We start from the raw sequence: 22,060 nt of genomic DNA, 5'->3' as shown, positions 1-22,060 counted from the left end.
CTTCCCCTACTCACAGTCTCTTCGGCCGCCTTGTTCCCTGCTGATCGGCTCACTCCGCACCGTGGTAGAAGGGTAGTTAGTGCCTGTTGCAGACGGAAGCTTTTGTTGCTAAAGTCTTCCACCTTTCTCCTGCTGCAGCCTCGTGTTTTCTTCCAGCAGCACGACGAGGGCGGTTGCCTCTCTTCGACGCTCTTCTTGCTTTGGTAATCTTGCTGCAGGGTACGATCGGACTCGTCGCCACTGTAAAGTCTGTGGGTTGTGCAGTTAATAAATACACAGACTTCAGAAATAACAACAAACAGGTCTTTACTATTCGAAGGTCCGGGCGAATCTGCCCCAGTTATCCTGTCACAACACTTATATACTGGTGTGGTCACTGTCGGTATTACAGTATACAGAAGCCAAACAAGTAGTGCCACACTTAAAGTAGTTTCCTTAAAGGTGAACGGTTACATACAATAATTTCCTTAAGGGTAGACGGGTACATACACTACAACAATGACATACAGAGGGGTTAATTCCAGATTCACAGCTAATAAAGAAATGGAGGAGGCCCTCTAATGCACAGCATCATTTAGAGGGGCAGAATGAAAGTTCTTACCAAATGAAAGAAATATATAGCTTGAGTCAGATCTAGAATAAAGATCTTCTACGTTACCCCAACGATATACTTCTACTTCAACCCATGACCTAGGAGCACTTGACTCCGATCACTGGGTCAAAAACAGGAAGGAAGTGTTTCACTCATCGGCACCAACACTCCTCCACTTTTTGAGTACAACGGTGAGAATGTTTGCAAGATTTAGCACTCTAAATAATGAAGATAGACTCACAACTCATTTTCCTAAGAGAAAAAAAAGATTGAAAGAGGGCATGTTTCAGCTCTTTTAAGAAAAAAACCTGAATAGAATGGATAATATAAAATGGCTTGGCCTGTAAGTGCAGAACTCGAGGACATAAATAAAAATTAATAAGCCTCAAGTGAGACCAAAGATTTTGAATTTCTCTTTTCTAACAGAATATTACAGGCAGTAAATGTCATTTTGATTACATTCTTCAGAAAAGACATGGATAATATCGGTTTGTAGGGGATACACATTCTTAGTGAATTAGTGTCTAAAGGAATTAACTGCACCACGACTCTGCCGTTGAACAATCGTAAGAAGCAACAACTGAATTACAGCTGTCAGAGTAGAGTTGTCCCTGTTTATCACGTTGATTATGGAATACTTCAGCAGAAAACATCTTCCTATTAAGACTGAAGCTTCTAGGGATAAATATAGATGGAGATGACCAAACACTCGCTGGAAGACAATGGTCCTTCTGCTGTTGGTATCATGGGAACATCTGTGGAATGCAATTAGTTGAGCTGGAATAACGGTTGTTCTAAAATGACGTTGATGTTCTGGAGTTTCAATTAATTTCAGGAGTCATGGAGAAATTTTGCAGAACTTTCAGGATATCAGATAAATTGACAAGGCACATGGGTCTGTGGAAAGAATGGGCTGATGTCCTTGTCCCCAAAACGTTAGCTTCCAAATTTTTCATTTTCTGCAACCATTCACTATAATAAACACCTCACTGCATCATCGTCACTGCTTGACATCGATTTCTTTGTAACACGATAATTCTGAGAGGCAAGTTTGGAGCTTCATAAGAACATAAGGAATAGGAGCAGGAGTCGGCCTTTTGGCCCTTCGAGTCTGCTCCGCCATTCAATAAGATCATGGCTGATCTTCTACCCCATCTCTACTTTCCTGCACTATCCCCATATCCCTTGATTCCGTTAATATCCAAAAATCTATCGATCTCTGTCTTGAATATACTCAATGACTGAGCCTCCACAGCCCTCTAGGGTAGAGAATTCCAAAGATTCATCACCCACTGAGTGAAGAAATTTCTCCTCATCTCAGTCCTAAATGGCCAACCCCTTATTCTGAGACTGTGACCCCTAGTTCTAGACTCCCCAGCCAGGGGAAACGTCCTCCCTGCATCTACCCTGTCAAGTCCTGTAAGAATTTTGTATGTTTCAATGAGATCACCTCTCATTCTTCTAAACTCCAGAGAATATAGGCCTAGTCTACTCAATCTCTCCTCATAGGACAATCCCCCTATCCCAGGAATCAGTCTGGTGAACCTTCACTGCACTCCCTCTATGGCAAGTATATCCTTCCTTAGGTAAGGAGACCAAAACTGTACACAATACTCCAGGTGTGGTCTCACCGGGGCCCTATATAATTGCAGTAAGACGTCTTTACTCTTATACACAAATCCTCTTGTAATAAATGCCAACCTATCATTTGCTATCTTAATTGTTTGCTGTACCTGCATGTTAACTTTCAGTGATTCGTGTACAAGGACACCCAGGTCCCTCTGAACACCAACATTTCCCAATCTCTCATCATTTAAAAAATACTCTGCTTTTCTATTTTTCCTACCAAAGTGGATAATTTCACATTTCTCCACATTATATTCCATTTGCCATGTTCTTGCCCACTCACTTAGCCTGTCTGTATCCCCTTGAGGCCTCTTTGCATCCTCCTCACAACTTACATTCCCACCCAGCTTTGTATCATCAGCAAACTTGGATATATTACATTTGGTCCCCTCATCCCAATCATTGAAGCTTCAGTGCTTCTTCACTTTTCGTACAGCTGCAGCCACGATAACTGTCACCAGTGCTAGAAAAAGTAATTAATAGGATGAAAGAGGGAAGAAACGACATTGGTTTTTGGGTCTGCTGCCTGCGTTATTTATCAGAGCCAGGTTAAGATCATCAACCTACGTGGAATGACAAATTTAAGTAGTGGGGCCTAAAATGGATAACCTGAAGTACCACATGTACGTAGACATCTCTTTCAAATTCACAAATGTGGCGTCTGAAAAGAAAAATATGTTTGCAATGTTCATTTTCATACTGGGTTTAGCATGCATCAGCAATAGTTGTAATCCCTACCTCAATCTGCCCAAGTCTGTTGAGGTAGCAGTTTGTTCGGGCAAAGATCAGGAGAGAATTGAAGTCCCACTCTTTCACGCTTTCGCCTTCCTTGTAATAGCTCCGCAGATTTTCTCGCTTTTCCTCATAAATTTGTTTGAAGAGGCACATGATGTCAACAGTCTCCCGCACCTTGCTCAAGCTTTCCTCCACGTCGGCTTTCAGGATATCTTCTGGGTTGAGATAAGCACGAGCCTGCACCACGTGAAAAAAGGCACAAATACAATGATGAAGCAGGAGGAACTCTCAAGAGTGCTGCAGTCGTTTCTAGAATTTGAAGTGATTTGATTGATTGGCTGAATGGGGAGGGGCTCTGGTGCTGTTGCACATTGCAGCACAAATACTCAATGCCATGACATGTGAAGACCGTTGGTTCAATCTCCACTTGGCTCAGTTTCCAATCTCAGCAGCATTCACTGAGGACCGAGGCATCTTCTTGTGCCAAAGGGAAGGGAAAAATCAGAAGGGTGTGTAACACCCAGATGATACTGAGCTACTGCAGGGGCCCTGGCAGAATGTTGGATGAAGCTATGGGCTCACAGCCAAGCATGAATGCCTGCCTGACCTGAAGAACAAGGTGATAACATGGTAAAGTTATGTAAAGATTAAATTATTCACGGATACATTTTTGAAAGTATTATTTAGACATTTTTATTTTTTAACAGTTAACAGAATGAAAGATTTTATTTACACAGGTCATGACCTCAGGACGTCCCAAAGCGCTTTACAGACAATGAAGTAATTTTTGAAGTGTAGTCACAGTTGTAATGTAGGGAATGTGGCCGCCAATTTGCGCACAGCAAGGTCCCACAAACAGCAATGTGATAACGACCAGATCATCTGGTTTTTTTCTTAAAGTACTAAACAGTTACACATCAATAAACAAGATGGTGGTGCTTTAATTTAAGTCCACTAGGTGTTCAAAAAGGAGTCTCCAGATCTCCGTCATGGTATAATAGGATTCATACTCCATTGGAGCAGAGGTCATCTTCATAAGTGGAATACATTTGGCCATGACCCACTTTTTTAACACCAGGCATTTAACATTAGGGCTTTCACTTTGATTTGACCAAATCCATGCCCATCTTTCCTGCAACTCCATGTTTGAATCCCTCCAATCAGGTTTCCACCCCATCACAGTATCGAAACGGCTCTCATCAAAGTCACAAATGACATCCTTTGTGACTGTGACAAAGGTAATCTATCCCTCCTCGTTCTTCTTGACTTATCTGCCGCCTTTGACATGGTTGACCACTCCATCCTTCTCCAACGCATCTCCATTGTCGTCCAGCTGGGTGGGACTGCACTCACCAGGTTCCATTCTTATCTATCTAATCGTAGCCAGACAATCACCTGCAATGGCTTATCTTCCAGCATCGCAGTCGTTACCTCTAGTGTCCCTCAAGGATCTATCCTCGGCCCCCTCCTATTTCTCATCTACATGCTGCCCCTCGGTGACATCATCTAAAAACACAGCGTCAGTTTCCACATGTACGCTGACGATAACCAGCTCTACCTCACTACCACTTCTCTCGACCCCTCCACAGTCTCTAAATTGTCAGACTGCTTGTCAAACATACAGTTCTGGATGAGCAGAAATTTGCTCCAATTAAATATTGGGATGAAGGAAGCCATTGTTTTCGGTCCCCGCCACAAACTCCATCCCTCTCCCTGTCATCTGTCTGAGGCTGAACCACACTGTTCGCAACCTTGGTGTCATATTTGACCCTGAAATGAGCTTCCAACCACATATCCACGGCATAACCAAAACCGCCTATTTCCACCTCCGTAACATCACCCATCTCCGCCCTTGCCTCAGCTCATCTGCTGCCGAAACCCTCACCAATGCCTTTGTTACCTCTAGACTTAACTATTCCAACGCACTCCTGGCCGGCCTCCCACGTTCAACCTTACGTAAACTTGAGGTCATCCAAAATTCGGCTGCCCGTGTCCTAACTCGCACCAAGTCTTGTTCACCCATCACCCCTGTGCTCGCTGACCTACATTGGCTCCCGGTTAAGCAACGCCTTGATTTCAAAATTCTCATCCTTGTTTTCAAATCCCTCCGTGGCCTTGTCCCTCCCTATCTCTGCAATCTCCTCCAGCCCCACAACCCCCCCCCCACCCCCACCCCAAGATATCTGCGCTCCTCTAATTCTGCCCTCTTGAGCATCCCTGATTATAATTGCTCAACCATTGGTGGCCGTGCCTTCTGTTGCCTAGGCTCTAAGCTCTGGAATTCCCTGCCCAATCCTCTGTGCCTCGCTACCTCTCTTTCCTTCTTTAAGACGCTCCTTAAAACATACCTCTTTGACCAAGCTTTTGGTCACCTGTCCTAATATCTCCTTATGTGGCTTGGTGGCAAATTTTTTTGTCATATAATCCTCCTGTGAAGCGTCTTGGGACGTTTTACTACATTAAAACCGCTATATAAATACAAGTTGTTGCTGTTGACTGACCTTTATTAAACATGCAGACCAATATATGGGCACAAGGCCCCATCAGGTTCAATAGATTGTTCATTTGCCCCACTTCTCCTTCAACAACAATAACTTGCATTTATATAGCACCTTTAGTATAGAAAAAAAAAGGTCCCAAGGTGCTTCACAGAAGCGTAATCAGACTGCAACTGACACGGAGGCAAAGAAGGAGGGGCAACTAAAGCTTGGTCAAAGAGGTCTGGTTTAAGGAGGGTCTTAAACGAAGAGAAAGAGGTGCAAAAGTACCTTTCATAATTATTTTAAAGAGTAGGATTGAATTTCTAGCTCCAGACTGATTTGGAAGTCAATGGGGGAAAAATTCAGTTGGTTTGCGCCTCCCGTTAGCGCCTTAAGAGGGCGCTAATGGGGCGCAAAGCAACTCGCGCCCGGGCGCGGCGATGTTTGTGCCGCTCACGAAATTAACTAGACATTTTGCGGCGGCGCTAAACACTACCGCCACGATCTCCTGCGCCGGCAGATCGTGACGTCAGTCGAGTGTACAACGCCCCGGTAGCGCCCCGGACGGATATTGAGTGGCACCCCCTGCCCCTAGCTACGACAGGTTGAGGGGAGCGTTTTGCAGTCAGGAAGGGACTGGGGGAGCACTATTTAAAGGCGACCGCGTCCTGCCTTTTTTTGTTGGTGACATTTTTGCATCACGCATTCTGAGAGAGAAAGAGAGACTTCTGGAGAGAGTCAACGCTGTGTGAAGGAGTTTTGGGTATTGAGCAGCACTTTGCAGGTTTATTTTGATTTGCCCTTCCTTGTATCGATTTAGAAGAGATTGTGGGGGCTGCACTCTGAGCTCTTTCCCTGGGCCTCTCCATTGTTCTTTCCAGCAGAGTTGATGTACAGGTCTCTCCAGGCTGAGACTCAAGGCTGCAATGAGCAGGATGTGGATGGAGAGCAAGATCGACCCTCCCCTTTAAGAACTGGCCAGTGTGTCTGTGTTCCATTGTTGACTGGCATCACATGAGCTTCGCCAGCACTCCGAGTTAGCGCCTCGCTCCTCGGCCTTTGCGCCTTAAGACAGGTGTGAAGCGCCTGATTTAGCGCTCCAATCACCTCCAGGGGAGATAAAAGCCAAGTTTGCAGTCGGAGGCGATAATTAGCGCCAGGCGCTAAACTTTGCGCACGGCCGATAATCGCGCCCCAAACAGGGCGATACTGAATTTTTCCCCCAATATGTTTTGTTAGCTAAGGTTGCAGCCTCTATTCCAGTTAATCTACATTCCCACTGGTCTCCATTCTAGTTAAGCACATGTGCTAGCTCTAAATAACCTGCTGAATGTAAAACGGGAATGGGGGGCAGTGACTAGTGAAGTCATGGGCTATACACAGAGGCACAGACTGAAAAGATCTGGTTACAGGGTGATCGAGCAGACGATTACAGAGTAACACTTTCTCAGTCAGGAAGATGTATACTGTGGGAAGAGCATAGAGGTCAACACGCATAAGCGAATTTATTTTCACCGAAAAATGTTACCTCCCGTGACTAAGTGGCTTAGTGTGCTGCCCAGTGTGATTCTGAGTTATGGAAACCAAAAAGGGTCCTTGAGCTAGGAAGGAAAAAAAATACTCGTGTCCTATCACTATCCCGTGAGTCCCTGCTTGAAAGTGAAGGTCTATGTGGATAGCAGATGAGGACAGGATCTAGCCAATGGTCAAATAGCATGCTGACAATTTCAGCCTGAGCTTGCAGATTGAGAACAGCAATAATTTGCATTGAGCCAAGTAGGCAATATACTGGAGGGCTGCCGACATCAGTATCCCACTACAAATTGCACCTTTTAGGAGGGGAGGGAGCTGGAAGAAAAACACTGACAAATAGGGAAGCACGCCAGCACCTGTACTCAATTTCTGAGAGTTGTAACAAATAAATCCACCCGGATCAAAGAGGATGGGGGCCAGGGGTCATTGAAAAGATGATGGTTAGATGATGACGGGATTTCTCTGTACTTCACACAGCCATGTCAAACACTGTACCTGCTGAATAAGGAGGTTGCAGCTCTCCTGGAGAAGGACAATGATACGTGCCGGAGTGTTGTAGTACTTGGATCTTGTCCAGACTAGGCACACCAAGTGCATGAGGCAGCTAATCAGGGGCTTCAGCTCACTGAACTCCACATTCTCAATATCCTCGAAATGGCGCTGGAGTGGCTTCAAGTGCAGATTAACATCCCTCGCCTCGATCAGAGCTGGCAGTAGACAGTAAAAGAGTAACCCAGATTAGACAATGCAAAACCTTCTCAAGCACATGTGGCTTTATTGCACAGGAGAGTTCAGCAATTTTACAACTGTCAGTTACACTGGCTTATCCAGTTTACCAACACCTACGTATTCAGCATTTCAACACACGACATGACAATGTGCCACCCTTCCACCCAGAGAGGTGGCCTCCTACATGTATGCACACTGCTGGCAATCTCCAGCATTTCTTTCGCTTTGTCTTGCTGGAGAGCAAGAGGGAAATCGGGGAAAGCTATGGAGGCTGGGCTATCTCAGCATTCACAGCAATTGTGATATTGCTCCATTAAAATAGGGCTTCTAGTTTTAACGGAAAGTTTTGGCTACTATTGCATAGTCTGGGGTAACGCTGTACCTACTGAGAAAACACTCGCAAATCTCAGAGCATTGAGGTCGATGAAGAGAGAGAGCAATATACATTGGAAAAAAGTAGGAAAGTGAAAGCATCAAGAACACATTAATAGTCCATGTGATGGACACAGCTTGCTACTTGTAGCTGTGTTTAGATTTTTGGTCGGAGTGCACATTTCAGCCATTGCGCAGCTCTGTTATATTCACTATTCATTAAACAGCTCACTGAAACAAAAGCAAAAGACTTTCTTTGTATGAGGAAAACGGGTGCTATTATATTCTTTCATCTGTGGAAACTGTTCATATCTGGCCCTGACTGATAGCATGAAAGTCCTTTCTTTCTGCTGGCTATAAGGGTGTTATATGAAATGAGTTTGGACAATCTTAAATACAAACAGAAAATGCTGGGAAGACTCAGCAGGTCAGGCAGCATCTGTGGAGAGAGAAACAGAGTTAACGTTTCAGGTCGATGATTGAGCTGAGGAAAGGTCATTAACCTGAAATGTTAACTCTGCTTCATTCTCCACAGATGCTGCCTGACCTGCCGAGTGTTTCCAGCATGCTGTTTTTAGATCACCGAAACAGTTTTTGTAAATAACCATCTACCCGACATATGATTCATAGCTTGTCTTCATGTACATTGCAATAAAGTGACCCAGAAAAATGAAACTGCAAGTCGATATAATAATGTATGCACAGTATTGAAAATATAGGATTAATTTACAGTGCGCCAACACCATCAGGTAGCTCCGAGGACATTTCTTTAATTATCTATGGAGTTTGAGGCCTAACCTGCAACAACGTCGCTGAACATGGTTTTGAACACTGGGAAGTAGCTGCTCTCCATCCTCTCCAGCAGCTTCACCATCTTTTGCACTTTTCTGGACCTTAGTTGATTGTAAATACATTCCAGGTTGGTGCATCTAAGGCAGAGTGAAATCATCAAGCAAAAAAATGAGTCAATGTATCAACAATATATCTGGTTGACAGTACAGTGGTGGCAATGCAAGTAGCAAAACATTCTCTAGTGCACCCAATAGATAACTCGAAAACTACCCACCTAACTTCACAATTCATGCAATCGAACACAAGGGGCTCGATTTTGTCAATGGGGAGCTTTTGGAGGCGGGACCCCCACTTTTTGGGTTGTAGTCCCGCCTCCATCGACTTGTGGCCAATCCACGCTACTTTCCCTTGATTGACCTTGTTAAGTCCGCCCAGCGGGCTCAGCAGGCCAATTAAGGGACACCTGGTTACTGGTGACGTCAAACACTGACAATCTGACTTCTAACTTGAGTCCTTCTACTCAGACTCAGTTAGAGAGATCTCCAGACCAGAAAGCAGAGGCTGCAGCTTTTGACAGTTCAGCGGCCATTCTGCTTTCTGTGCCGGTGAGCTGAGGGACTCCCGAGAACTGAAGGGAGGAAGCCTGCAGGAAGAAGTAAAGGTAAGTAAAACTTATTAAAACACTTTTCATTTACCTCACACACTTACCTCTGCACACATGCGCCCATCACTCACCTGCACAATGGACATCTCGACCCCTCCAACCCCTGCAGACCAACGGTCCACCTCACTAACTTGCCGTGGTTCAGAGCCGTCGGGCAGCCCACATTTCAGGGCTAAAAATAGGGATTAGGCAAAAAACTGCCTGTTAACTACATGTTAACAGGCAGTTAATTAGCACTAATCCCCTTCCCGCCTCGGGGAGGCGGCTCCCAGCACAGGTCGGGTACCCGCCTCCTGGGACATTGGCAGGGAGGCGGGTTGGGGGCGGGATGGGTTCCTGCCCCCCCCGATTCTGCAATTTTCCCACCACTCCCGCCTCCAAACCTGCCTCCTCGGGGCTTGGAAAATCGAGCCCAAGGAGTTTCAAGCAACTGTAGCAAAGACCCACAATTGGCTTTTCATTATCATTGCCAATAGGTTTTTCCTTGTGTTCCTTTTCTAGAGAAACTGTCCAATGCCATTTATTACATGACTCCTTTTCCCAGTAGTGTTCTCGCCTCCTTCCCAATGACTGTTGGCTCTTTGCTGGGGTGTGATTTCGCAGTTGTTTCCAATATGGCCGTTCTTCAAGTTTGAGCCTAGGCAGCGAGTGTCAACAGCTATTTGACTGCAGGTGGCTTCAACTTTCAGCCTGGTTCTCTCCTCCCGCAAGGTCCACACAAGCACACTTTCCAGTAGCTGTCACTGGATAGCAATAGGGAGTGGAACCTTGGCTTACACTTCCCTAATCCGGGAGCGCTCAGGTCGTTTTATTGATCCGACTGCTCGCCCAACATAGAATGGGAATAGGACAGAGTTTCCCTTTATGGAACATTCACTCCCATCTACCTCAAGAAAGAGAGAGATTTTCATTTCCCACAAATCTTCAATTTTGTTCATTTCTTCATGGAAAGTGCTTCCATGGCAGAAATGAACACACCCGAAGTGAATCAGCAGAAAAATGGCGGAGAATGGTAAGTTCCGCCAAGTGCATGAGCTACATTACAAAATGACAAGAGGCAGCTCCTCACTCCTGATGCTTCATATGGTGCATTACCAACCTAACAGGCCATGAGGAGTTGACACCAAATAAAACATTTGGAGCTTCCCCATGGATGGAAAGGAATACTTTAGCGAATTATGACGCAGGTTGGCTCTCCCGATTCCTTCTGGACTTTCCAGGAACTTCCTCAGTGCTAAGCATTTGATAAGTGCAGGCACAAACCTACCAATAAATCTTAGGGTGAAAGGGAAGCATGTTTTCTGATAAAGCCTTTTCTTTTTTAAATGGCATGGGATCTTGTGTGGAAGGGATAAATTGGATTAACATTGCGCCCCAGTCACGAAACACAGGTTCAATGCCCTATACTACCGAGTTGCAGCTCTTGATCGTACAGGGATGCCTAGCAGAGGTTAAGCACGTCCCTCCTAGTGGCCAGTTCAGAAGGATAGTGTCAGAGACTTAGGAGCAGCCTATTTGACGATATTTGGCACAGGGAGACCAGAAAGAGAGAGAAAATTGCCATAAACATATAAAGTTTTCATTGCTAACATGTTCATTAATTAGATCCCAGATTCATGTTAAAAATTGCTGGCATTCCTGACATTGGGATTGTAGTGTATGTACCTTTAAGGGGAGAACTACTTTTTACAGCTCCTGTATACTGTAGTACCGGCAGTGACCACACCTGTTAAATCCGTGAATTTTGATGTATGGTGTCCTTCAATAAATCGACAGAGACTGCAGAGGAACAATCAACAGGTGTTTACTGGATGAGGGTTACTCTAAAACTAAAGTACAGATCCCTACTCAGGGTTTATATACAGGTCAAATCAAATCAACTTTTATTGTCATTGTTAGTGCACAAGTTCGTTGTACTACACTTGTGCACTAACAATGACAATAAAAGTTGATTTGATTTGACCTGCATATAAACCCTGAGTAGGGATCTGTACTTTAGTTTTAGAGTAACCCTCATCCAGTAAACACCTGTTGATTGTTCCTCTGCAGTCTCCGTCGATTTATTGAAGGACATCATACATCAAAATTCACGAATTTAGCATTGGCGACGAGTCGATTCGAACCTGCCTGCAACTCTGCAGAAGAAGGCCGATTCCACCAGTGCAGGCATCGACCATCCGGAGAGGACTTGAACATCGCAGAGGAGGCTGTGGAGAGCTGGGCTTGATTCTCCAGTCGCGACGATCCAGCGCAGCGGGCTGGCAGCAGGTACGGCGCGGACCCTTCCCGGGCGGCAGCGGCTGGAGCCGACCGACGGCACAGAAAAAGGCCGAGCAGCGTCGACGGGGTAAGAGAGAGGGTAAAGCGCACAGGGCGCAGCTGGGGTTGAAGACCGAGCGGCGTCAATGAGAGAGGCGCGCAGGAAAATGCGCGGCCGGTGTTCAAGGGCTGAGCAGCGTCTGCGAGGGAAGAAAGGAAGCACGGGAGATGCCATTTTAGCCAGTCTAACCACACCCAGGGATGCCGAAGAGTGGCAGTGTCACAGCGTTCGACAATGAAGTCGAAGATTGGGCGACATATATAGAACGCATAGAAGTGTACTGCAAGGCGAATGAAGTGCCAGATGCCAGGAAAGCACTGGTATTGTTGAATTCCATGGGTGCAAAAACGTATGGCTTACTGCGAAACCTAGTAACCACAGAGAAGCCAGTGGAAAAGGATTTTGAAAGCATAGTGGCAATCCTACAGGACCACTTAAACCCCACACCGCTGCTGATAGCAGAAAGATTTAAGTTTCATAAAAGGAACCAGCATAAAGACGAAAGTAATGCTGAGTATTTAATGGCACTGCGCAAGCTATCGAAACACTGCCAGTTTGGAACGGGACTAGCAGATACTTTAAGGGACAAGTTTGTGTGTGGGCTTCAAAGTGAAGGAACCCAGAAACGGCTTCTATCAGAAAAGGATCTTACGCTGAACAAGGCTTTCAGCATGGCGGTATCACATGAAGCAGCCGCACGGGGCGCTGCAGAGATACAACGGAGACCGCAAGAATATGGCACAAATGAAATGTCATATGGAGCAGTGAGGTGTCATCACTGCGGCAGAACAACACACGACCATAAGGATTGTTGGTTCAAGGACCAAGTGTGCAGACAGTGTGGAAAAGTAGGACACATAGCAAGTGTCTGCAGGTCGGGAAAGAAAACCAGCAGCAAGAAATCTCCACAGGAGAAGTACAAAAAGGTACATAAGATGACGGAGAGTAGTTCAGACGAACAGAAAAGTGATACAGACTCCGGAAGCAAGGAGCTGGGTTGTCTGAAACTACATAATGTAATCAAAATGGAGGATCACCAAACTATCTGGGTCACGCTCAAGATAGACGGAGTCCAAGTGAAAATGGAATTGGACACAGGATCAGCCCTAACAGTCATAAACCGAAGGGACTACAAGCGGCTATTCTCACATATACCCTTGAGAGATACAGAGATTGTCTTGAAGACGTACATGGGGCAAAAAGTCTACCCCAAAGGAAAAATAAGGGTGAACGTGATATACAACGGCAAGGAAACACCAAAAATGGATGTATATGTATTGCCAGATGGAGGACCACCACTACTAGGACGTGAATGGATCTGGAAGATACAGTTAGATTGGCATTCCATACAAGCACTGACGGTAAATGCCAAAAAGGATGACGACGTCACACCTGGACGACTGTCAAAAATGCTAACTGATGCACAAGAAGTGTTCCAGGAGGGACTCGGAACACTAAAAGGCATAACAGCGACGATCAAAATAGAGCAAAATGCAAGCCCAAAGTTTTTAAGGCCAGACCGGTGCCTTATGCGATCCGACCAGCCTTCGAAGCAGAGCTGGAAGGGTTGGAACGTTCTGGAGTACTGTCCAAAGTGGACTGGAGCGAGTGGGCTACACCCATTGTTCCTGTAATGAAGAGGTCGTAGAGTAATACGCCTAGGGAACCAAAGAAGGTTCGCATCTGTGGGGACTTTAAGGTGACAGTGAACCCATTCCTTCACACGGTACAATATCCGCTTCCGCGGATTGAAGATATTTTCGCCTGGCTATCTGGAGGAAAACGCTTCACTAAGATTGATCTGGCCCAGGCGTACCTGCAAATGGAGGTAGAAGAAGCCTCGAAACAGTACCTCACGATCAACACTCACAAAGGTCTCTACCAATACAACCGGCTGGTGTTCGGGGTAGCATCAGCTCCGGCTATTTGGCAAAGGGCAATGGATCAAGTCCTGCAAGGGATTCCAGGGACCCAGTGTTATTTGGACGACATCCTGGTCACGGGCGAAAATGACAGTGATCACATCGCCAACCTGGAGCAGGTGCTCACTAGATTGAAAGAATATGGGCTCTGAGCTAATCGCCACAAATGCGAGTTTTTCCAGAAGCAGATCTCGTATTGTGGCCACGTTATTGATGAAGAGGGGTTACATAAGTCCCCTGAAAAGATTGAGGCAGTAGTCAAGGCTCCAGCACCGGAAAATGTGTCACAACTGAGATCGTTTCTCGGGCTGGTGAACTACTACCATAAGTTCTTGCCGAATTTGTCTACAGTACTACACCCACTGAACACCCTACTGCAAACGGGGGTACCATGGAAGTGGAATGACGAATGTAAACGAGCTTTCCAGAAGTGCAAAGAATTGATCACATCAAAAGAGGTGTTGGCTCATTTCAACCCAGCACTACCAATTCGGTTGGCGTGTGATGCATCACCCTATGGTATTGGTGCGGTGCTGTCACACAAATTCCCGGACGGCTTGGAGAGGCCAGTAGCCTTTGCATCTCGGTCACTAAGCTCAGCCGAGCGTAACTACGTCCAGATTGACAGGGAGGCCCTCAGCCTAGTGTAGGGAGTAAAAAAGTTCAACCACTATCTGCACGGGCAGAAATTCACCTTGCTGACTGACCACCAACCACTTGTCTCCATCTTTAATCCAAAGAAGGGCGTTCCGGTGATGACTGCGCAATGGCTACAAAGATGGTCCCTTTTTCTAGGGGCGAACCAATATGAAATAGAGTATAAGAGCACGAAACAGCATGGAAACGCTGATGGGCTATCACGCCTGCCACTGCCTACTGCGGAGGAAGCACCAGCAGTGGACCCTGTCGAAATATTTTATTCGACTATAATTGAACGCTTGCCAGTAACTAACGCGGATATAGAGAAGGAGACCCGAAATGACCCAACACTGTCTCGGGTATATGATTTGACAGTGAAGGGATGGCCAACACATGGCGACTCACTGTTGCCAGCATTCTCATCCAGAAGAGAACAGCTGTCAGTATGCCAGGGGACCTTGATGTGTGGATCCCGAGTGGTAATTCCACCCAAGTTAAGGGAGAGAGTGCTCAATGAGCTTCACGAAGGCCATCTGGGAGGGGTGAAAATGAAAAGCCTTGCTAGGGCTTAGTGTGGTGGCCGGGGATCGATCAGCAAATCGAGGACCTGAAAAGAGCTGCTCAGGATGCCAGAAGGTCCAAAATGCACCACCACATGCCCCTCTACACCCATGGGAGTGGCCCTCCTCTCCATGGCAAAGGGTGCATATTGATTTTGCTGGTCCATTCATGGACTCAATGTTCTTAATAGCCGTGGATGCGCACTCGAAATGGCCTGAGGTGATCAAAATGTCCTCCACCACCACGGAGAAAACTATTGCAGTCCTACGGACCATATTTGCCAGGAACGGCTTGTCAGAGCAGATTTGCTCTGATAACGGACCACAGTTTGTGTCCGAAGAGTTTCGGAAATTTATGAGAAGGAATGGGGTAAGGCATTACACATCCGCCCCGTATCATCCAGCCACAAATGGATTGGCTGAGAGGTTCGTACAAACCTTTAAAAAGGCAGTAAGGGCCATGTGCGATGACGACATTCCACTGCAGCATAAGGTGGACAATTTCCTGTTAGCCTACAGAAATGCGACACATGCAGTTACCAACCAGACCCCGGCCATGATCTTCTTTAACCGAAGGTTGAGATCTCGTCTGGATTTGCTCAGACCAAATGTATGAAGAAATGTTGAGAATAAGCAATTCCAGCACATCAATGAGAAGCCGACAAGGAGCTTCAATGTAGGGCAACCAGTCTTGGCCCGCGACTACCGAACAGAGAAATGGCAACCAGGAACGATATGCACACGGCAGGGGCCACTAATGTACACAGTGGATGTTGGGGAGAACATTGTGAGACGCCATGTCGACCAGATCCTAGAGTCACAGGAACGAGGCAACCCCAGGTCTCGCGTACCTGGTGATGAACCCGACATACAGGTAGCATCTACCCCAGAAACAGTAGCATCGGAAGCTGATGAACCAACCGATGACAGGGGGCCAGAATCGCCTCCGCACCAAGAGCAAGACACTCAGGAAAGGCGCTATCCAGAAAGGATCAGGAAGCCGCCCCAAAGACTGAATTTATAAATGGACTATTTGCAGTTAATGTTGCATGTTAAAAGTGTTAATTGTTAAATGAATGTTATGGTACTGTTAATCTAAAAGGGGAGGAATTGTAGTGTATGTACCTTTAAGGGGAGAACTATTTTTTACAGCTCCTGTATACTGTAGTACTGGCAGTGACCACACCTGTATATAAACCCTGAGTAGGGATCTGTACTTTAGTTTTAGAGTAACCCTCATCCAGTAAACACCTGTTGATTGTTATCTGCAGTCTCTGTCGATTTATTGAAGGACACCATACATCAAAATTCACGGATTTAACAGGGATATCATGGATGGTCGCACGAAATACAGTAAACTAAACTAGTGTGCACCTCTGGTTTAGATATTAGTTCCCCTACACAAGTGAAATTTTATTAATACAATATTCAGATTTTACAATGAATACAATGTTCAGGTTACATTTAACTACCTTGAAATCTCCTTCTTATGTCAAACTCACAGGTTTGTATTGTATAATTACCTACATGGAAGTGCAATTCATACGCTGCATTTTATGGCAATGGTTTTCAATCCCTTCTCTGTGTGGTACTCCCCTACAAATAACGAGCTGTTGGAAAGATACAGTCAGCTACCCAAAGTAAGCCAGTGCAGATGACACGAAAATTGGTGGGGTGGTAAATTGTGAGGAGGAAAGCCTCAGGCTACAGGACGATATAAACGGGTTGGTCAGATGGGCGGAAAAGTGGCAAATGGAATTTAACCCTGAAAAGTGCGAGGTGATGCATTTTGGACGGACAAATAAGGCAAGGGAATACACAATGAGTGGTAGGACCCTAGGAAGTACAGAGGGTCAGAGGGACCTTGGTGTACATGTACATAGATCCCTGAAGGCAGCGGAACAGGTAGATAAGGTGGTTAAAAAGGCATATGGGATACTTGCCTTCATTAGCCGAGGCATAGAATATAAGAGCAGGGAGGTTATGATGGAGCTGTACAAAACGCTGGTGAGGCCACAGCTGGAGTACTGTGTGCAGTTCTGGTCGCCTCACTATAGGAAGGATGTGATTGCTTTGGAGAGGGTGCAGAGAAGATTCACCAGGATGTTACCTGGGATGGAGCGCCTCAGCTATGAAGAGAGGCTGGACAGGCTGGGGTTGTTTTCCTTGGAGCAAAGAAGGCTGAGGGGGGACCTGATTGAGGTGTACAAAATGATGAGGGGCATAGATAGGGTAGACAAAGAGGAACTTTTCCCCTTAGTAGGGGGGTCAATAACAAGGGGGCATAGATTCAGGGTAAGGGGCAGGAGATTTAGAGGGGATTTGAGGAGGAACTTTTTCACCCAGAGGGTGGTTGGAATGTGGAACTCAATGCCTGAAAGGGTGGTAGAGGCAGGAACCCTCACAACATTCAAGAAGCATTTGGATGAGCACTTGAAATGCCATTGCATACAAGGCTATGGACCAAATGCTGGAAAATGGGATTAGACTGGACTGGGATGGATGGGCGGCGCAGACACGATGGGCCGAAGGGCCTCTTTCTGTGCTGTAAAACTCTATGACTCTATGACTCTATGATTGCCGAACAGGTTTTAATGTACAGCAACAGAAATAAGTGCCGGGAAGTCAATAAATACAGAGAAATACAGAAATCTAATGACCCCGTCATCTCCTCGCACACTTCTATGGTTCGGAATACTGGAGAGCGATCAGGAGCAGAAACCCTGACTGGCCTTCCCTAACAATGTGCACTAAAGCCACTGAACAGCCCCTAACTGCTGATCTGGCTGAGGTCAACGCAGCACAGACTAGCAATCGAACCTGGGACCTTCCCGGCCTGTGTGGCTCAGCTTCTCACTGGATAAACTGGCTATCAATGGGGGAACGAAGTGGGGCCCGGTCTTTATAAAAATATATAATTGCAAACTTATATATTCTTCAAGTTTGAGCCTAGGCAGTAAGTGTCAACAGCTATTTGACTGCAGATGGCTTCAACTTGCAAATTTATATATTTGTAGGGAAGTAAAATAGTTATACAAGTGTCGGCTGTGGCTCAGTGTGTAGCACCCTCACCTCGGAGGCAGTAAGGATGTGGGTTCAAGTCCCACTCCGTAGGACTTGAGCACAAAAATCTGGGCTGACACTCCAGTGGCGTGCTACACTGTCGGAGGTGCTGTCTTTCAGATGAGACATTAAACCGAGGTCCCGTCTGCTCTCTCGGGTGGACGTAAAAGATCACTTGACACTTTTCAAAGAAGAGATGGGGAATTCTCCCTCATGTCCTGGCCAATATCAACATCACTAAAACAGATTATCTGGTCATTATTGCATTGCTGTTTATGGGAGCTTGCTGTGTGCAAATTGGCTGCTGTATTTCCTACATTACAACAGTGACTCCACTTCAAAAGTACTTCATGCGCTTTGGGATGTCCGGTGGTTGTGAAAGGCGCTACGTAAATGCAAGTCTTTCTATCTTTTTTTATTTCATCACAATGATGTATTTTGACTTGATTGTGCTTTCTTTGTGAACAAAGAAAAATAATTGCCAAATACTTCCCTACCAAGATAATGCCCCTTTAATTAAACAATAAAGCAAAAGAAACAGGTAAAAAAAATGAATGTTAAGCCTTTTGTAACCGTATTTCTAAAGGGGCCCTGCTGACGCAGCTCCCTCTCCCTCTCCAGGTTGTTTTGAAGGACTATTACCTGTTTTTCCAGAACTCCAGTTCCACATTCGGGTTGGGATTGCAGCCTTCGAGCAGAGGTTCAGAGGAGTCTCTCTTTAGCACCTCACTGATCTGGTGGCTCCAGTCGATTATAACAGATTCAACAGTGTGTACAATCCCTTTGTCTTGGATGTCGCCACTGCGAGGAGATGGGAGAAATACATTACATATAATATTGACACACGTTTAAACCCAAGGCCTGGATTTTCTGATCTGGCGGGAATCCAGTCAGATTACTGGTGGGTAGTCTTTCAACAACAACAACTTGTATTTATATAGCACCTTTAACATAGTAAAACGTCCCAAGGCGCTGCACAGGGGTATTTTAAGACAACAAATTTGACACCGATCCACATAAGGATAAATTAGGGTAGGTGACCAAAAGCTTGGTCAAAGAGGTAGGTTTTAAGGAGCGTCTTAAAGGAGGAAAGCGAGGTAGCGAGGCGGAGAGGTTTAGGCAGGGAATTCCAGAGATTAGGGTCTAGGCAACACAAGGTACGGCCACCAAAGGGTGAGCGATTATAATCAGGGATGCTCAAGAGGGCAGAATTAGAAGAGCACAGATATCTTGGGGGGTTGTGGGGCTGAAGGAGATTACAGAGATAAGAAGGGGCAAGGCCATGGAGGGATTTGAAAACAAGGATGAGAATTTTGAAATCGAGGCTCTGCTTAACCAGGAGCCAATGTAGGTCAGCGAGCACCGGGGTGATGGACAAACGGGACTTGGTGCGGGTTAGGACACGGGCAGCCGAGTTTTGGATGACCTCAAGTTTACGTAGGGTGGAATGTGGCAGACCAGCCAGGAGTGCCTCTTCCCCTGAGTGCTGACTCCAGGGAATCTTCCCGGGGTCAGGCTCATTTAAATTTTTGTTGCAGGCTCCTGTTGGTATTTACACTACCAGTTCAGCTTGGCGGGGGTGGGCGGGCGTAGAAAATCATGGTCAGCGACTCCCGGCTGGAAGAAACTTATTTTTGGGAACATTTTGAAAATGGCTCTGCAGCCCCTTAATATTTATACCCACCCCCACTGTCCCCCCACCCCCCACCCACCATACCTAGTAATGCTGAATTTGAGAAATAGCTAGAAGTGCAACTGCATTGCTAAGATGTTGACAGGATGACTTATTCCCATCATTATTCTATCACTTGAAGACACCCCCAAATATGTTTACTAACATTGGCCATCACAACCCATGGAAAATCCTGGAAGTGGCAACCAACATTGGAGAGTCTGCAGAACGGCTCCCTGCTCCACTGCCCACTCCCAAACATTCCATTCAGTGCAGAAAATCCTGCCCTAAATCACCAGCTGATATCTTAGAGTAGATAGCTTTGTTCTAAGTCATGCTACCCACGGATCTTGCCTTCCTTCTTCCTCTCTTTGGTCTTAGTGGGTCACACAGTTCCAGTGGCCCACAGGACGAACAGTTGACCTATTGTAGGCCTCTAACTGTGCCACTTCTGAAGTGGCACAAAAAAGGCAGGTGAAAAGAGGCCAGACGATTTTTCCTGTGACTGCTCGGTTTCCGATCAAAGCCTCCCTAAACTAGTGCAGCTAAGGTGAAGGGTCTGGTGGAGTGCACCGAAAAAGAAATCAGATGTACTTTGCCTCATTCTATTGCAGTGTTCCAAGACAGGAGGCAGTTAACTAAAATAAATTGCTCACCAACAATATCTTCCTGATAAAGTTTTGTGGTATTAGAATCTAATTTAAATATCAAAGCAAAAAGTGGTGTATATTCTTAAATGAAACAAAAGGGGGTGTAATTGGTCTTTGCCAGAAGCAGCAAATGGGCTCATAGCGAATTGGCAGCCCGTCTCACAGACTGTAGGGAGCATGCCAAGGAGGCAGAGTGCCTCTGTGAATTGAGAGAGGGTAGGGCATGTGGAGCAGGAAAGAATGCCTGCCTGATTTTATTTTCCATCGAAGTGACATTTTGACTTAAGACTTAACAATTGTCCCAAATGCTGAGATCGCACTGACAGCCCGATCAGAATGAGCAGACTCTAGCCAGAGACTTCCCCAATGTAGAGAGGAGGGAAAGTCACCCATGGGCTGGCCTCATGCACCCCCCCCCCCCCATGGTTTTGGATCAGCTTTGGGAGAGGCCTGGGAGAAGGTCCCCAGTGGATGCTTTGTAGCATTAGGAAACTAAGAAAGGAGGAGAGGAGAAAAATGCCTTAAAAAGAGGATCTCACCCTTCCTCACAAAGAGAAGTTTACAAAATATGGTTCTTACATTTTCCCCAACTCATACGCATCTGCAGCTCTCCCTGCTGGCAAAGGCAGCAGGGTCTTGCCCTTCACTTGACCCACGACGACAAAGATATTGCTCTTCAGGCTGTGGACATGACGCATGACATCTTGGGACACGACCTGCGGCCAACTGTTGTGATTCCTGCTGTTGGTCAAAACCGGCACGACCACCTAGGGAGAATGACAGATAGCTCTGGTCAATTCAGAGTAGTGCAAATCACCCTCTCATTCCATATCACCAAACATCAGACATGACTGATGTACAATTGGGCTATTCATATTTAACAATCAGATTATCACTTCCCTAAAGGCAACAGTCACTCCACTGCCTTTCACAGAGGCATTTTCTCCCTCTAACTTCCTCACTCCAGTTTACGGAGGCATTCTTTCCTGCTCCAAACGCCCTACCCCCTCTCAATTCACAGAGGTGCTATACGTTCCTTGGTATGCTTGTTACTGTCGGTGCTGGCTCGAGCTCCGAGCTGCTCCATCTCGAGATCAGGAATTCCCATTAGCAGTGGAGAGCAAGGTCAAAAAATGAAACAGCGCACTCTTGGTACGAGCAGAAAACCCAGGAATCTAGTAAAAGATGACCAACTATTTCAAGGAAACTGACTCAATACAAGTCTGTGGCATATAGATACACGGAAAGTACTGTAGACTAATCAAAACCTGAACTACGGGTGTGCCTAACATTACATCACTTGCATAGTGGAGAGTGGCAAATATTGAGTGGATGCACTCTAATTTCTTTCAGAGAAACTGGAGGCTATTGCAGCTATGCCTGTTGTTAAACCTGATTCTTAACTGTATTAATATATTAAATCAGTACGTGGGTTACGTGCTCCATTGAAAAGATAGGTAAACATTTCCAATGGGATCTGCAACTTTAAAATGCCAATATTTGGCTGTCATGATTCCCTCTCCTGCCTGTAGGTAGTACTTTAATTGGCTTTCCCATTACACTCTGAGCAATGAGATGTGGCAGGTCGCCATCACACCAGCAGCTCCAGCTGTACAACCAGCTGTCGAACCTCCCCATCCGCCAAAACACAAACACCTCAGTTTGGCTGCCTAGGTTCAGGTAAGAAAATTCAAAAAGATAGTTTTATTGA

At 45.9% G+C, this 22,060-nt stretch overlaps 1 protein-coding gene across 1 annotated transcript in view; it reads right to left on the bottom strand.

Annotated features, from left to right (window-relative positions):
- LOC147102686 (dynein axonemal heavy chain 9-like) overlaps window positions 1-22,060 on the bottom strand; it is a 75,768-nt gene that overhangs the window by 39,796 nt on the left and 13,912 nt on the right. Inside the window, exons 2-6 of the mRNA XM_085964101.1 lie at window positions 20,929-21,116; window positions 18,670-18,828; window positions 8,866-8,996; window positions 7,462-7,673; window positions 2,957-3,238 (exon numbers count right to left, since the gene is read on the bottom strand). Coding sequence (XP_085820227.1) covers window positions 2,957-3,238; window positions 7,462-7,673; window positions 8,866-8,996; window positions 18,670-18,828; window positions 20,929-21,116 — 972 coding nt within the window. The remainder of the gene's footprint in view (window positions 1-2,956; window positions 3,239-7,461; window positions 7,674-8,865; window positions 8,997-18,669; window positions 18,829-20,928; window positions 21,117-22,060) is intronic.

Source organism: Somniosus microcephalus, chromosome 21 (assembly GCF_052327205.1).
Source record: "Somniosus microcephalus isolate GS21.2 chromosome 21, FLI_Smic_1.0, whole genome shotgun sequence".
Taxonomy (NCBI): Eukaryota; Metazoa; Chordata; class Chondrichthyes; order Squaliformes; family Somniosidae; genus Somniosus; species Somniosus microcephalus.
The sequence above is the reverse complement of the archived record's forward strand: the minus strand, read 5'-3'. Positions and strand labels throughout refer to the sequence as shown.